This window comes from Myotis yumanensis, unplaced genomic scaffold, assembly GCF_028538775.1.
Source record: "Myotis yumanensis isolate MYYU_CA2020_CCGP unplaced genomic scaffold, mMyoYum1.0.hap1 SCAF_17, whole genome shotgun sequence".
Lineage (NCBI taxonomy): Eukaryota > Metazoa > Chordata > Mammalia > Chiroptera > Vespertilionidae > Myotis > Myotis yumanensis.
Window position 1 is genome coordinate 12515658 of NW_027223768.1, and position 17078 is coordinate 12532735.

At 43.6% G+C, this 17078-nt stretch overlaps 1 protein-coding gene across 1 annotated transcript; it reads left to right on the top strand.

Annotated features, from left to right (window-relative positions):
* The first annotated feature begins 469 nt into the window (after positions 1-469).
* Positions 470-14626, top strand: THEM4 (thioesterase superfamily member 4). The gene is made up of 6 exons (XM_070396629.1): positions 470-631; positions 6262-6448; positions 6994-7168; positions 7767-7877; positions 10178-10302; positions 12712-14626. The coding sequence occupies exons 1-6, from the start codon at positions 542-544 to the stop codon at positions 12786-12788; spliced, it is 765 nt and encodes a 254-aa protein (XP_070252730.1). The 5' UTR covers positions 470-541; the 3' UTR covers positions 12789-14626.
* Positions 14627-17078: the final 2452 nt, after the last annotated feature.

The window sequence follows — 17078 nt, forward strand, 5'->3', positions numbered from 1 at the left end:
TTTGGAGAAGCCTGACTTCAGTACTTTTAGCTCCGCGGAAAGGTGTAAGGGTGTGTGTGGGAGGGCTAGAGCGTGGAGAGGTGGACAAGGGCATTTTAAGCATATACTCTGCACCCAGAAAGCTCTCGGTAAGCCAATACCAGGGTCTTGCCCATGGCCGCCTGCGAGGACACACTTGATTCCTGCAATGCACTGTGTGTGCTCCTACCCATCCAAGGGCCTTCAGTCTTCTGCCGGAGGGACTCTCACTGGGGAACAAAACCGCGCTGAGCTCGGCGGCGCGGGAGCAGGAGGAAAGACGGCGACTCCTGCACTCGCCGCGCGCAGGCGCCAGGGGTCGCTATGCCGCCGCGGCGGGGCCGGCCAATCCCGTCCCTCCCGCCGCTCGCGTCCCAGCGCCCCTCGCGAGCACCTGGTCTTGGCGCCAGGCTCCGCCCCCCTGTCACGGCATTAAGGGGAGCAGCGGGCGTGCCGCCGGGAGAGTCGGCAGTCGCCGCGGGCCGGGCCGAGCCGAGCCGAGCCCTCGCGCGCCCTGGGAGCCATGCTGGGGCGCTGCGCCGCGCGCGCGCTCGGGGCCCTGCGCGGCCTGCGGGAAGGCGCGCCGCCGGCGAGGAGCCCAGGACCCTCGCGGGTGAGTTCCCGGGGCGGAGAAGTGGGCGCTGTGGCGAGACGGTCCGGGAAGAACACGCCGTGAGCGGTGCATGTGTCATCTCAGCCAACTGATGGCAGAATCCAGGCCCAGAGGCATCCGCGCTCGCGGCCGCAGGACCTGTCAGCCCCGAGGTTGAAACCAGGAGAGACCGCGTAGGAAGGTGACTCCGTTTTGAAAGCGTGCAGGACATTTGACTCTGGTGTGTAAGTGAAGGACTTCCCCTGCCAGTAATTTTAATAAGGGAAGGTTACGTTATTCAAACAAGGTCAAGCCGCAGACACGTGGCAGGGTTGCGTCGGAGGCTGGCTCTTACCGTTACACCCTGCTGCACTCTCTCCCCCGGGTTTAACCCTCATTTCCTCTGCTTGGCAGGTAACCAGACCCTCTCTAAGCCAGTTTCCTCATAGGAGTTAAAGGAGATAATGCAAGCAAAGTGTTTCGCACGGGGCCTGGCGTTAATAATAAATAAATTATTGCCTTCTATCACTGTTCTTATACCACCAAGTTTTATTTCATTGGTGTCGCCAATATTCACTTAATTTGGAAGAAATGTGAAATTTCAAAATTAAAAAAAATATATGAACTGCCTGGCCTGTGTGGCTCAATGGTTGAATGTTGACCTATGAACCAGGAGGTCACAGTTCAATTCCTGGTCAGAGCACATGCCCGGGTTGCTGGCTCGATCCCCAGTGTGGGGCGTGCAGGAGGCAGCCGATCAATGATTTTCTCTCATTGATGTTTCTATCTCCTTTCTTCCTCTCTGAAATCAATAAAAAGTGAGTGTATATATATATATATATATATATAGTTTAAAATGTACTATGTGCTATAATGAAGTACTGTATCGAGGAGGGAACAGCTCTGTATTGAGCAAGAACTGGGAGCTACTGTAGCTTTCTTTTAAAGAATGATAAAGTGCAGATTGTTAATTCTGTATCATCTTACACTTTAGAAAAGAAAATGCCCTGGGCTGATTTCACAACAACAAAGATAAATCCGGTTCCTTAATTCAGTGGTTCTCAACCTTCCTAATGCCGCGACCCTTTAATACAGTTCCTCATGTTGTGGTGACCCCCAATTTCATTGTTACAAATTGAACATAATTAAAGCATAGTGGTTAATCACAAAAACAATATGTAATTACATATGTGTTTTCCGATGGTCTTAGGCGACCCCTGGGAAAGGGTCGAGACCCACAGGTTGAGAACTGCTGCCTTAATTATATATTGGTGCCTTGTAATCTGTGTTGAAAATATTTAACAGTATTTACAGGCTTTTTTTTTTTCATCCTCACCTGAGGATATTTTTTCTATTGCTTTTTAGAGTGGGGGAGAAAGGGAAAGACAGAGAAAAATATCAATGTGAGGGAAACACATCGATTGGTTGCCTCCTGCACTCGCCTTGACCAGGGCCGGGGCCGGAGAGAAGCCTGCAACCAAGATACATGCCCTTGGCCAGAATCGAACCTGGGACCCTTCGGGTCTGCAAGCCGATGCTCTATCCACTGAGCCAAACCGGCTAGGGCTACAGGCTTTATAAGTCATGCTTCTTTCTGGCCAGTAACTTAATCTTAAAAGAAGACACATTTTTTAAAGTAATAATTTTACTCAGCAAGTCGCACTTGAAAATATATAACCAAAGGTCAAACAAAACTTTTCCTCTATTTCAGACAACAAAAGTTAATGATGATCCCTAACATTTCATCCCTCATATGCAGTCTATGCTCTGAATTTACAAGTGCCTTTACTTCAAGTACTGTATGTCTTAGTTCTCTCCTCCTTGAACTGAAACTTTTATTATTTTTACTTCTCACAACATCTGGGATCCTAAACTCAGCATGCCCCAAACTAAAATTAATAGTTTCATTCCCACTCTTTGCCTCCTGACACACACAAGAACACTAACAAAACCTCCTCTTTCTTTTCTCTCTACCCACTGCAATCTTCAGAGTCACAACTCTGGAATCATCCAAGACTCTACTTTCTCCAACCCCTCTCTCCCTTGGTCCCAGTATCCTAAATATCTCTTAAACCTTTTTTCATTCCTCTCTACCTAGTTTAGCTTCTAACCATTATCTCACCTGGACCTTTTCCACAGTCTTTTAACTAGTCCCCCTACCATTACTTCTCACCTTGCAATTCATCTGTTACACCAGAGGGAGTTTCCTAAAACCTTAATTTGTTACAGAACCCAAGTTCATGTGCCCGCTTCAAAAGGCCAAAACTAAAAATGTCGGAGTTTGGAGTAAGGAAAGGTTTATTGATCAAGAAAGCACCAACTGAGAAGATAAGAGACTTAATGGTGCCTCACGCCCATCTTATTCATTGAATTAGGTTAAGGGTTTTGTCAACCAATGGTTGTTTGGCATGGCACCAATTCAAAGCCAGTAGGAATTCCTGAACTGGGAAATGATTGGGTGAAACAGCTCAATTGTGATAGAACACAGCTGTGAGGCAGCTCTGGGGCCAGGCCCCCCACTCTGGCTGGATAGCTCTACTCTGCTCCTGTCTGGTCTGCTTCACTCTGTTCCAGGGAGACATCTTTGCTGTTTCAGCTCAACCAGGAACAGCAGTCTTGGGTGGAAAGGGAAAGTGGGCTCCCAGACCCAGAGGGGATCTAACATGTATGGACAGAAATCCCTGCAGGATGGTTCTCATACAAATGAGGACTCCAAATCCTTGAAGTTTGATTGATCTAAAAGGCACTGTCCTGACTGGTCAGAATGGAGCCACTTCGATTGGTCAGTGAAGATGTTGATGGGAATATAGCTGTATGGCTCCTACTGGATGGGGAAAGCCTCAGTCCTATGGGTTGAAATAGGATTCCAGGAACTCCTTTGTAAGGGCTGGTTCAGATGGCAGAAGCCAGTGCAGGCAGTTCAGTGCAAGCACGCTCTCACCTCCACCTGCACCACCCCACACTTTAGGAGGAAAGAGGGGGAGCTAATGGGCTGCTACTCAGAAAAGCCAAGGACTCAGAAGTCTTGTGGACTTGATTGGGCTCTGACATAAGGGAATGAATGACTGTGTACCTGCCTAGATAGAATCAGTGATCTCAAGACCATCTTACATATGAATGAACAGGAACCAATCAATTACTTCTTAAGACCACTTTGAAATCTTACTAAAAGCAGTTCATTTTCCTGTGTCATTTCCACCTTCCTCTCGCATACTGTGTGGCTAGGAAGCCCAACCTTTGACCTCTGTTATTCAAAATACATACATGTGATTGATTCTACCTGTTTCATTTTTGCAAGTCCAATAAAGCTGACTCAAACTACGTTTTTAAATCATAGCAGACTTTTTTCTCTTTTTCTGGCACCAATCCAATCAGGTAATCTATTTTTCCCCCAATACTCCTAGGATACTTGGCCTGTGTTACCACCCCTTTGGTAAAATTTCTAAAATCAAAGCTGCTAATAGAATATTTCTTTATATCAATGAGACTCTTTGAAGAGATGTGTCATATATTTTTTTTTTTCTTAGCCTTCAGAGAAGGAAAGCAGTGGGAGTCTTATTCAAACTGCTTATAGATAAAACCAGTAATTCTTTCCATGTAACCTCAAGCATACATCTTTACACCATTGGCCATAGACTGGCCCCAAGCCCCATTGCCAAACCTTTGCCTCTCAGTCTTGTTTGTCTTCTAGAAAAGAGATCCCTCTCTTCTGTCCCACATCACCTCCACTGGAAACCATGAGCTCACGTGCTTATCTTCCTTAGTGAGTGTAGTACCTGTCTGATGGGAATCTTGCTGTTCAGGGAACTGCTGGGGTGCCATTCCCATTTCCCATCATGAGTTCCCCTCTGGCTGGGAGTGCTCCAGAGGTGTACTCCTTGGGTGGAAGCCGGGCGGGGGTTGCTGGGGAGAAGCTTATATGTGGTTACTAGATGCTGAAACCCAAGGGAGCAAAGAAGCCGTACTTAGAAAACAGTGCCACCCAAATCCACGGTGGACTCCCAGCCTAGAGCAAGGCTACTTGGACAGGACAGGCAATTTTCTACCATTAACCCATTTGTTATATTTCTTAATTTATATAAGCCCTTCATTTCTTTAAGTCAAATAAGCAGCGCTCTTTTTATCCAGTTCTGAAGAATGCACTCCAGGGGGCTGCGTTTGGGTATCGAGTTTGAGTTTTCCCCATAGCCGACACACATTTACATATAAGACAAAAGGCAAATGAAAATATACCCACAAAGAACAAAATTCAACTCCTGCAGGACAAGCAGACCAGAGAGTCTCACCAGAGGATGTGTCGGATTGCCCAGCAGACATTCCTCAACCCCAGAGTTAGACAACCCAACCAGAGACTGTCACCTAAGGGCGTCTTGGATTGCTAGCAGGCGTTTCTCAACCCGCCAACCAGCGGACCACTGGTGGTCCGTGAGGTCCGAAAGGTTGGCAACTGCTGCTCTAGACTCTAGTAGAGTCTAGAGGTAAACAGCCAGACCAGGGATCCTCACCTGAGGATGGTTTAGATTGCCCCACGGGTGTTTCTCAACCCTCGAGAATTAAACATACGCCGTGCCCTGAATCTAACGTCCTGGAGGCTGTTCCTGCTTAACCAACCACAAGCTCAGTGCACACCAGGACTGAAATGACCTTTCCTACAACCCTTTGCCCAAAATAGAAATACTAATTAAAGCAACCACAGGAGCTGACCTACCCACCTCCCTGTCGAAGCACTGAATGAAACAAGTTCAGTAGGCCATTTCACTTCACTGTCAAGGCAGGCTAGGCAGCCATTCCAGTGGTCAGCACCCAGTTGGAGTACCCTATAAAATAGATCCTCCATCCAGTTGAGACACAGGTGAATAAACCTTAGACAAGCTGCCACTGCCAACTGCTTCACCAGTGTCTATACTAGGCCAAGAGGGAGTTCTTTTAAGAGAGTCCCATCTGGTCTGGCTGGTGTGGCTCAGTGGTTGCATGTCGACCTGTGAACCAGGAGGTCATGGTTCAATTCCTGGTCTCCTGACTGGGTTTCTTAGGGCTTGATCCCCAGTAGGGGCATGCAGGAGGCAGCTGATCAATGATTCTCTCTCATCATTGATGTTTCTATCTCTCTCCCTCTCCCTTCTCTGAAATCAATAAAAATATATTTGCAAAAGTATCAGTAATGACTAAGTGACAAAAAGAACTGCAAAAGGCATGGTTATAGATCTGATTATATGCAATTGATAAAGAAATTTGCTCTTCTCTGTAACACAATATTTTAAGATACCCAATAGAACCCCTCCTGGAACCCCCAACCTGAGATGAATACCTCTTCCCTGTGCTCTGGCTTCCTGTGCATACCCCACTGGTAGCACTTTTTACATGGAAAAAAACTGTCTATCCTTCATTTATCTTTATTTCCAGTACCTGGCTCACCTGGGCTTGATGCTGCCTCTTCCAGTAGCTAGTTGGGTGACATTGAGCAAATCATTTACTTTATCACAATCCCCATTTTTCCCAGGGAGGTTGGACCAGATAATCCTTGAAATTTGCTTCCATTCTGAAATGAATGCTTCTGTGAAGAGGAAAAGCAGCAAAATAGTCTTAAAAATAGGTGAATGTGTTATGACATAGAATGCACCTCCCATTACTCTTCCTTTTCTTCTCTTTAGAGGTTGCTTTCTTCTGAGAAGGTCTCTGATAAGAACCATTCTCTCCCCAAACCCTGCTGGAGCAAGGACATGAGGCTCCTCTTTGACCAGTTCATGAAGAAATGTGAAGATGGCTCCTGGATACATTTGCCTTCATATGAGTATATAGCAACTCAAAGGAGTCAAGACTTCCCAACCTTTATTCATGGTAGGAACAGCAATTCACCCATAAAGAATATTTAAATATTGTCCTGGCTGGTGTTGCTCAGTTGCTTAAGCATCCTCCCATGCACCAAAAGGCCATCGGTTTGATTCCTGGGCTGTGCAGGAGGCAGCTGATCAATGTTTTTCTCTCACATAAATATTTCTCAATATATATCTTCCCCCCCCCGCACCCCGCCTCTCTTTTCCTCCCTCTCTAAAATCAATAAAAACATTTTTAAAAAGAATATTTAAATATCAAATATAAAACTAAGAAGAGACTGAAGCACTAGTTACCACTTGGAAAGGGGAGGCGTGTAATGCAGGGGTTTCTATATTCTCCAGTCTTACAGACCAGAAACCTCAATGAATTGTGCAGTTTGTGGGAAGGCATAAAGCCTTTTGCCTGGAATAAGACTGCCTCCCACTGGCATCCTCGTCACCATTAGCGGGAGTGAACAAAAGACCCCAGAGAGCCTCCCCCCTCCCACAGCCTCAGCACTCCTCTGTGATGGCATCTTTCTCATACGTGTTTCTCGTGTGCCCATCCAGCTTATTTCCCTACAGCCTCCGAGCTCATAAACAAAGAAAAACTGTCACAGGGCCGGCTCTTCACCAGAAGCTTTGAGGATGGCCTGGGCTTTGAATATGTGATGTTCTATAATGATGCTGAGAAAAGGATAGTTTGTGTGTTTCAAGGAGGTCCTCACCTGCAAGGCATGCCTGGGTAAGAGTGCCAGCCTAGAAATGTGGGTCTAAAGAAGTGTAATTTTACCCTGTCCCTGTGTGTTCATGCACTAGAATGAAGGCATTTAAATGGTGATGTAGAGACATTTGTTGACATGGAAAGATGTTTATAATAAATCACAAAAGCACAGGAGACATAAGGCAACAGTATAATTTGAGAGTATCAGTGGCATGTTAACAGTGGCTTGTCACCAGAGGGCCTCATAATTTTTTATTTGTTTTTCATTTTCTTTTGTTTACCCACATTTCCTAAACTTTTACACAATGATGTGCATAGTTAGTTAAATGCAAGCATCAATTTTCTAAATGATACTTTAACGTTTTGCTTGCTTGTGATCTGATTACCTGGTTTATTATAAGTACTACACCATTATGGTATGAACACAGTAAAGTTGGGGACATGGATATTTGACGTTCAGTACACTGAGCATGGACAAAGTGGACCTTTCTTAAGCAAATTATGTGGAGATGCTTAGATAACCCCCTCCCCCCCCCACCCCCTCCCGCCGCCCGGCTAAGGGACTCTCTCTTTTCAGAAGTTTTGTGAAACACTTCTCTTTTCCTCTTATTATAATTAGATTTTTTCACGGAGGTGCCATTGCAACCATGATTGATGCTACTGTTGGTATGAATGCGATTGTATCTGGGGGAATTGTCATGACTGCCAATCTCAACATCAATTTTAAAAGGTAAATTCACGTGTATTCTCTACTACTTAGGTGTCATAGGTCAGGTTTACCAGCAACAGAGCCTGAGACAAAGATGTACGTGCAAATAATTATTAAGGCGGTGCTCCCAGAAGAAAGCTAGCAAAGCAGTGGGAGACGCAGGACAGGGAAGGGGAAGAAGCCAACCAAGGTTGAGCTCATGGTCCCAAAAAGGGGAGCAGCAGCCTGATCACACAAGGAACTTTGGAGTGAAACATGTGCCTCAGAATTGCCCCGACCTCAGGCAAGGGAACTAGAGACTTCACATCTCACACATCAATCATAGGCTAAGTCATAGGGAAATCCTACACTGGGGACCATAAATTCCCAGGCATGTCTCATCGTGAGCAGTAAATGAATCAATCCATGTAAACTCCTAGGACAGTATCTGGCCACATAACAAGTACTCAGTAAATGTTAGCGGCTTATTATTATTATTATTAACATGGTTGTTATCATTACTTTTACTTCTAGCAACAAGGCACATCTGTGCCAGGGCAAGGAATAGCTACTAAGATCCCTGATTCCTATTCATGGAGAATAGTGCTAAAGGTCAGAAAAATATTAGACTGTTCCACATGCGCCATGATGAGAGGGATGACCTCACTGCTATAGATCGCTTTGGGTACTGTGGACCTCTTCAAATTATGAAGTCTTTCAACCCATAAACATGGGATATCTTTCCATTTATTTGTATTTTTAATTTCTTTCAGCATTGTTTTGCAATTTTCAGTGTACAAGTTTTTGGCCTCCTCGGTTAAGTTGATTCCTAAGTATGTTAGTTTTGATGCTATTATAAATGAAATCGATTTTTTAAATTCCCTTTTCAGATTGTTCATTGTTAATGTATAGAAATGCAGCTGATTTTTTTTGTGTTGATTTTATATCCTGCAACTTTGCTGAATTCATTTATTCTAACAGTTTTTTGTGGAATCTTTGGGGTTTTCTACATACTAGATCATGTCATCTGTGAACAGAGATAATGTATTTCTTCCTTTTCAATTTGGATGCCTTTTTTCCTTCCCTAATTGCTCTGGCTGGGACTTACAGTACAATGTTGAATAGAAATAGCAAAAGTGGGCATACTTATCTTTTTCCTCATCTTAGAGGAAAAGCATTCACTGTTTCACCATTGAGTGTGGTGATGTTAGCTGTGGGCTTTTCATATATGGCCTTTAGTATGTTAATTTAATTCCTCATGCTTAGCACATTAAGATAAACTTATTAAGATAAATAGACAAAGCAGCTAATGATTAGTGGTGGCTAGCAGCTGAAAGATCAATATCTCAGCATTTCTATAACCCATCCATGGCATATTGGTTGGGAAGCTCTGGATTAGGCTTTTCATGCAACATGGCAGACAAGAAATTTCAAAGGACATTTCCCTTTCCTAACAATTAGATCCTGTGTCAAATTCACAAGGAAACAAACCACCATAAGTGAGAATCAGCAAGAAACAATGAGTAACATATTTAGATCCTCAGGGACTTAAGGTATGATAATCAGATACACAATATAACAGAACTGTGTATGAGGTGTTTAAAGAAATAAAAGATGAAATCACAAAAAGAGAACGCAACAAGAAATTATAAAATTATTAAGCAGATTTGCCACAGAAATTAAAATTTTTAGAAATGAAAATGTAATTGTTTAAAAACAAGCACCCCCTCAGTTGATAGGTTAAAGGGCTATTTAAACACATCTGAAAGTGAACAGAAATATAGAATTGAAGAAATTACCCTAAATCCAGCACAAAGAAAAAAAAAGAGATGGAAAATATTACATAGAGGTTAAGCTATAGAGGACGGATGAAAATTTATAATGTGATCTATTCAGAGTCCTTGAAGAAGAGTGGAGAAGAATGGAAGGGATCCAGTATTTGGAGAGAGAATGGATGAACATATTCTCAAACTAAAGAAAACCATGAGCCCACAGACACAGAAAGCACAACATATATCAAGCAAAATGAATAAAAATAAATTCATATCTAGATATATTACAGAGAAATTAAAGAAGATGAAGGCAAAGAAATCTTTAAAAACAAGAGATACATGGGTATCCATAACAGAGCAGTCTTGTTTCTTAGAAGCAAGAGGGCACCATTGCACTGGCAGTAAGCTCATCAGAAGCAATAGGGGAAGTCAGAAGACCAGCCTCTTTAAGGAATGTTTATCTAGGATGGTCACACCACTGACATCAGGTGTCATACACTGAATCATCTCTGAATGTTACAAAAATCTGATAAAAACGGATTTTTTCCCCTTTTTTTCTTTTTTCTACAGACCTATCCCCCTTTGTTCTATTGTTTTGATAAATAGCCAACTTGATAAAATTGAAGGAAGGAAACTGCTTGTGTCCTGTAATGTTCAAAGCGTTGATGAGAAGATCCTATATACAGAGGCAACAAGTAAGGAGCTGCCACTCCCTCTTTTTGGTTTGGTTTAGTTTAGTTTGGTTTGGGTACTTTTCCTTTGGGGGGTTTGTTTGAGTGAGGGTTTTTTTCTGGGTCTATTTTTGTTGTTGTTTTGTTGATTGTTGGTTTTGTTTTGTTTTTTTTGCTTTGGTTTTATAAGCCATACATGCCCAGAAATTTTTAATTTCCTATCATTCAAAGAATAAGTTAAAGGTATTCCATACACATGCCAGTAGGGAGCTATTTGCCAACATTTATCAAAATTATAGCATCATATATATACCCTTTGACCCATTTCCAGGACTTAATCCCACAAGTGTACTAACTTGTGCAAAATTACAATGTATGCGGTTGCTCTCGGGTCCCAGTAATTGTGTTGTTTATGCAGCATTATTTGGAATAGCACAAGATTTGGCAAAACACAGCTATCCATAGATAGGGACTGATTAAAAAGATAACAGGTCATCCATAAACTATATTGTGTGTGCCATAAAAAAGTACTGTGGGCCCTGGCTGGGTGGCTCAGTTGGATGGAGTGTCCTCCCAAGCACCAGAAGGTTTTCTTATTTTACATGAGAAAAGAAATCGCAACATATTACTAGTGTCTTGGAGATGCAGATCTCTTCCTTCTGGGATCTCTATAGCAGTCTGTTAGAAATGCTCCCCAACCGCATCCTGGAGCACAGCGCAACTCCCCGCTCTCACCTTTGCAGATGGGGGACCCTTGAAGCCTCACTTTTATTCACTTCAGATTTAGACAAATTAATTTAGATATCCAGTGCTTTTTGTTTGTTTATATTTTTTCTTGTAAGGAATCCCAGATGCAGAGGTTTGGAAATATATATTTCTACTTTAGGATACACAGCCATCATTGGTACATGAATGATCATCTCATTTACTCATTCACTAATGTATCTGTTTTTCAATTGAATAATAAACACCCTGGAACCTATCATCAAACAAGAACCAGAATCTGAATAGTTTATCCCTGCCCAATTACTTTTCCTCATCTCATTCTCCTGCATTTCCTCCAGAAGTAACTCTGGTCTAGAATTTTGGGGATTTTATTCCTTTGTACCTTATTATTTTTTTTAAAATCAAGAATATAGGTGTACCTAAGGAATATATTGTTTAGTGTTTGCTTTTGAACTTGGTAGGAAAATTTTGTGCTGCATGTGCTTGTTTGGGATTTAATATTTTGTCACTCAGCTTCATGGTCCTGAGGTCCACCCATGATGCTGGCTATGTAGTTTGCCCGTTTTTACTGCTGTATAGTGTCCCACTGTGTCACAATGGATTTATCTCCTCTTCTGATGGTGGGCCTCTGACTATTACGAATGGGGCTGCTACAAACATTCTTGGTCATGTCTGCCGGTGGTGTGCATGGGCCAGCTCTTGGCATGAACTGAGGAGTAGTATTTCTGGGTTGTAGAGTATAAGAGTGTTCAGTTCTACAGGGGAATGTCAGATTGTTTTCTAAAGCTATGCCAGTTTACACTCCCACCAGCAATATATGAGATTCTGTTGATCCCCATCTTCTCTAGCAGTTGGTAAAATCAGACTTCTGGATTTTTTGCCAATCAAATGGTTATAAAATTGTATCTTAGTGTGATTTTGATTTGCATTTCTTTGATCACATATGGAGTTGAGCATCTCTTCATATATTTATTGACCATATTTGTTTCCCAGTCTGTGGCATTCCTGTTTGTTCAGCCTCTTTTATTGTGTTTTTTTTCTCATTTTTTTCTGGTTTATATTTATTATGTTATATTAAACTAATCTTTTTACTGGATACATAAACTGCATATATTTCCTTTTAGTATGTAAGTTGTCCTATTTTCTTTAAGAAGTATTTTTTCTGAACAAGAGTTTTTCATGTTAATATAGTCACATTTATTAACTTTTTTCCTTGATGGTTAATGCTTTTTGGGTCTTGTTTAAGAAATTCATTTACTCCCTAAGCATCAGCTATTTGCAGGAATGATGGATGAAAGAAGCAGGAGGAAGACCATGAATAATTTGAATCCGTAATCAATTTAAAAACTCCATTCCAGGCTGTGGTTTATACTTCCTATCTTACGAAATCTTTCAGTATCCTAAAGGTACCAGATGGCCCGGTTGTAATTGTACTTCCTTTCACTTGCCTGACTCTCTCTAATGAAAGTGGTAATGAACCATGAAATGACCAAGTGGTAGAGGATCTGGTTACCTAGGGAAGATAATACAGTATTGATATCATCAAAAGTTGATTCATAATTTTGCTGAAAAATGAGAGATAGACTGAAGGTACAAATATGAATCTAAATGCCTTTCTTTGAATACATATTTTTACTTGGAGAAGTCTCATGAGGTTGAAGTCAGTTGACTTATAATCATCTTCTGGTTTTTTGTTTGTTCATTTAGGTTTATTTGTAAAGCTGAATCCTGAAAAAGAGTTTGACATAAAAGATCTTGTGTTGAAATCAGCTCCACCTGCTTAAGGCTCTCTGTTCTTCACAAGAGGCTGTGTTCCCCAGTCCTGCTCTGCTCACCCACTGTGAGCCCCTATACGGTGAAGTCTGCTGACACTGCCTTTATGAACAGTCTTCTGAATGCAACTCCAGGAGCTCCGTTTCCACCTTCTAAACTTCCTAACACAGAAGCACTTCCTATGAGAGTATCAGCAATGTTAGAATTGCTGTGTCCTTAGAATAAGTGGCTTTCCTGCGATTTGAACGGACTCCTTAAGGTGATATCTGTAAACTTGAAAATTCCAGAAAACCAAATGAAGGAGAAAATATGTGCATGCATATTTGCATGCATGTATTCATGATTTGTAAATTCCAAAGCTAATTTTGTTGTATCTAAAATCTTTTTGAGCCTGGCCGGCGTGGTTGAGTATCCACCTATGAACCAGGAGTCATAGTCAAATCCCGATCAGGGCACATGTCCGGGTTGCAGGTTTGATCCCCAGTGTGGGGCGTTCAGGAGGCAGCCAATCAATGATTCTCTCTCATCATTGATGTTTCTATTTCCCTCTTCCTTCCTCTCTGAAATCAATAAAAATATATTTAAAAAATAAAAATAAAATCTTTTTTACTATAGTAGGAAACACAACTAGTTCCTATAGGAATAGATGCCTCAGTTCGGTTCTCTTGGATTCTAGGGATAACACCACTGTGCCATCTTTAACATAGGTGGTGCAGTTGTGTCTTTCCAACAGCATAGTTTCTCATCACTGGAAGGGGCCTGGTTTTGTTTCCTGTGTGTCTTAATCTATTCAGCTGCTATAACAAAATACCACAGACTGGGGAGCTTATAAACAACAGAAACGTAATGCTCATGGTTCTGGAGGCTGGAAAGTCCAAGATCAAAGCATCAGCATGGCCACCTTCTGCTGGGGGCTTGCTTCCAGGTTAATAGCTGGCACCTTCTCACTGTGTCCTCACATGGAGGAAGGGGTGGGGCTAGGGATCTCTCTGGATCCTCTTTTATGAGGGCACTAATCCCATTCATGAGGGCTCCATCCTGATTAGTTAAGAATCTCCCAAAGGCCCCACCTATTAGCACCATCACATTGGACATTAGGGTTTCAACATGAGAATTTGGGGGGCGAGGGGGAGAACACAAACATTCAGACCATAGCATCAGGGCTGCCATAACAAAGTATCACTAACTGGATGCTTCAAACAACAGAAACTCATGGTCTCACAATTGTGGAGACCAGAAGTCCAAAACCAAGGCGTCATCGAGGCCATGCTCTGAAGGCACCAGGAAGGAACTGTTCTGAGCCTCTCTCCCAACTGCTGGTAGCCTCAGGCCTCCCTTGGCTTGCCTCATTTTATGGTGTTTCACGCTATTGCGCTTTACAGATACGTTTTTACTCAGTGAAGGTTTATGACAATCCTGTGTCAAGCAATTCTCATAGGCACCATTTTTCTAACAGCATTTACTCAGCATTAGTCTCTGTGTCACTTTTTTTTTTAATCTGCACCTGAGGATATTTTTTTCCCATTGATTGTTTTAGAATGGAGGGGAGGAAGGAGAGAGAGAGAGAGAAACATCGCTATGAAAGAGACATCAATTAGTTGCCTCCTGCACACGCCCCAACTGGGGCCAGGGATTGAACCCCCAACCCTTTGTTCTAAGGGCTGACACTCTAACCACTGAGCAAAACATGCCAGGGCTCTGTGTCACATTTTGAGAATTCCCACACCATTTAAAAATTTTCCTTATTATATTTTATAGCAATCTTTGTGTTACTATTGTAATTGCTTTAGGGTGCTGTGAACTCTGGCTAAAGAAGATGGTGAACCTAATAAATGTGTGTTCTGACTGCTCCACTGACTGGCCATTCCCCCATCTCTCTCCCTCTCCTCAGGCCTCCCTATTCCATGAGACAGCAATATCAAAATTATGCCAATTAATAACCCTACAATGGCCTTGAAGTGTTCAAATGAAAGGAAGAGTCATGTCTCTTTAAATCAAAAGCTAGAAATTATTGAGGTTAGTGAACGCATGTTGAAAGCCAAGATACACTGAAAGCCTGTACCAAACAGCCATGTTGTGAAATCAGAGGAAGTTTTTGAAGGAAATTAAAAGTTGCTGCTCCAGTGAACACACGAATGATGAGAAAGCAAAATAGCCTTATCGCTGATGTGGAGAAAGTTTTAGTGGTCTGGGTAGAAGATCAGACGGAGAGGGTTGTGTGGGCCCACACTAGGTGTCTACTCCTTTGCAGACCCTAGTAACCAGGTGGTGAGGGCTGTTCCCTCCCACTGTGTTCCAGGTGCCCACCCACACCTGCCAAGGTGCCTGCAGGCCAAGCCTTCAGCCACAACATTCCCTTAAGTCAAAACCTAATTTAAAAAAAAAACACACAAACCTAATCCAGAACAAGGCCCCCTGCAACAAGAGTCCCAAGAGCATAAGAGCAACCAAGAAAGTGATTTCCTTTGTTTAGGGCAGCGGTTCTCAACCTGTGGGTCACCACCCTTTGGAGGTCAAACGACCCTTTCACAGGGGTCACCTAAGACCATCAGAAAACACATATATAATTACATATTGTTTTTGTGATTAATCACTATGCTTCAATTATGTTCAATTTGTAACAATGAAATTGGGGGTCACCACAACATGAGGAACTGTATTAAAGGGTCCCGGCATTAGGAAGGTTGAGAACCACTGGTTTAGGGGATTAAATGGTCCAAATTTCACACCCTTGCAGTGGCCATACCCATTCTGGCCAATGACCTATTCCCAGCTGTGACTGACAGACAAGGACCTTCCTGGGGTCACCCCAACATTACGGGGCATGCGTCTGTTCTCCCTGTCTGTCCCTTCTCCCAGTGATCTGCAGGGAATAGATCGGTGGCTCCCTGGGGAGTGGGAAGCTTTAGCTTCCTGGTGAAGCTGTCCAAATGACATGTCTATGATAATTGGCCTTCCCTTTGCTCCTTTCCTGTTATTAATAACTAGGTTAATTACAACGGTATCACATTGTTTCTGAGTATGTATATCCACACCAGGGTATGACTGTGGAGTATGTGAGTATGTGATTGTGTGTGAATGCATATATGAGTGTGTGTGGCCATGCATAGTATATTTGTGAGTGTATGCATTGCACATGCCCGTGTGTGCACATGTGCACCTGTGCATGCATTATAAGAGCCAGGTAACTCTGGAGCTGCACCTGCCAGAGGTGGGGAGCAGGGAAGCAAGTCACTGGTGTCCTCAGTGTCCGGGAGCCAGGCCAGCTCAGCCTAACAGAAGGCACCGGGAGGGAGCAAGATTTTCTCTGCACCAAGGAACTCTACACCTGAGTAGCTACGCCACTGTTCTTTGCTGACAGGGCCACCAACGCACAGTGGTGATGCCATGTGCCCAGTGCCCAGCCGTGGACAGAAGACCTTACCTCCAAGGAGGCCACATCTCCCAGACTCCCCTGCCCAGCTAAAGGCCAGCAGCCAGAGCCTCAGGGAGGAAATGCCTCCCCCCACCAGTGGGTTCTTCCTCTGTCCTCATGGACAGAGCCTAAGGCAGAGCCCCTGAGCCAGATACCCCTGAACAGCTCGGCTTCCAAGAAGGAATCCCTGGCCAAGTAGTTTAATAGGAAACTTAATCTTGCCATGCCGCTCACAGAATGGAATGCTAAAATTGCCCTCCTTCCTCAGAGGTATGAAGACAGAGTCCTACCAGCTCCCAGGGAGGAAGAACTGGTTTTTCATATGCTAACCATTCCGGCCTGTGCTGGGGCTCTGGGAACTCTTGCGAAAGATAAGAAGGATTTTGAAAGAAAGGGGGTCCCTCCACCCCATCTCAGTGGAGGTCTGAGGACTGTCTAGGGAGCCAGGAAGTGAAGAAGGCTGACTATAGGGCAGGTAGCAGGGAAATTTGCTCCAAAAAGGAGAGGGCTCCTTGCTTGGGAAGCACAGAGGGGGGCTGGAGGTAGAAGAGCCCTGGGTGGCTCCTCTGTGTGGAACAAGGTTCAGAAACTCCTCCAGGAGCCACCTGGGAGCTAAGCCATCACCTAGCAAGCATCTCCCTCCACCTGCTACACCTGGAGGTGGTGCTCCCAGGGCCTGATGAGGACTTGCCTTCACAGGCCCTCACCACACCTACTCCTCCTGTGACTCAGCAGCAAGACTGATGCACCATCAGGGCCACAGGACCTGGGCCTGCACCCATCTGATTATCGTATGTGGACATATGCTCCACTCCCAGGATGCCCACGGCCCCGAGGAAAGGGAAGAAGGGTCACCTTTCTAGGAGGGCTCGTGAGCTTGGTCCTT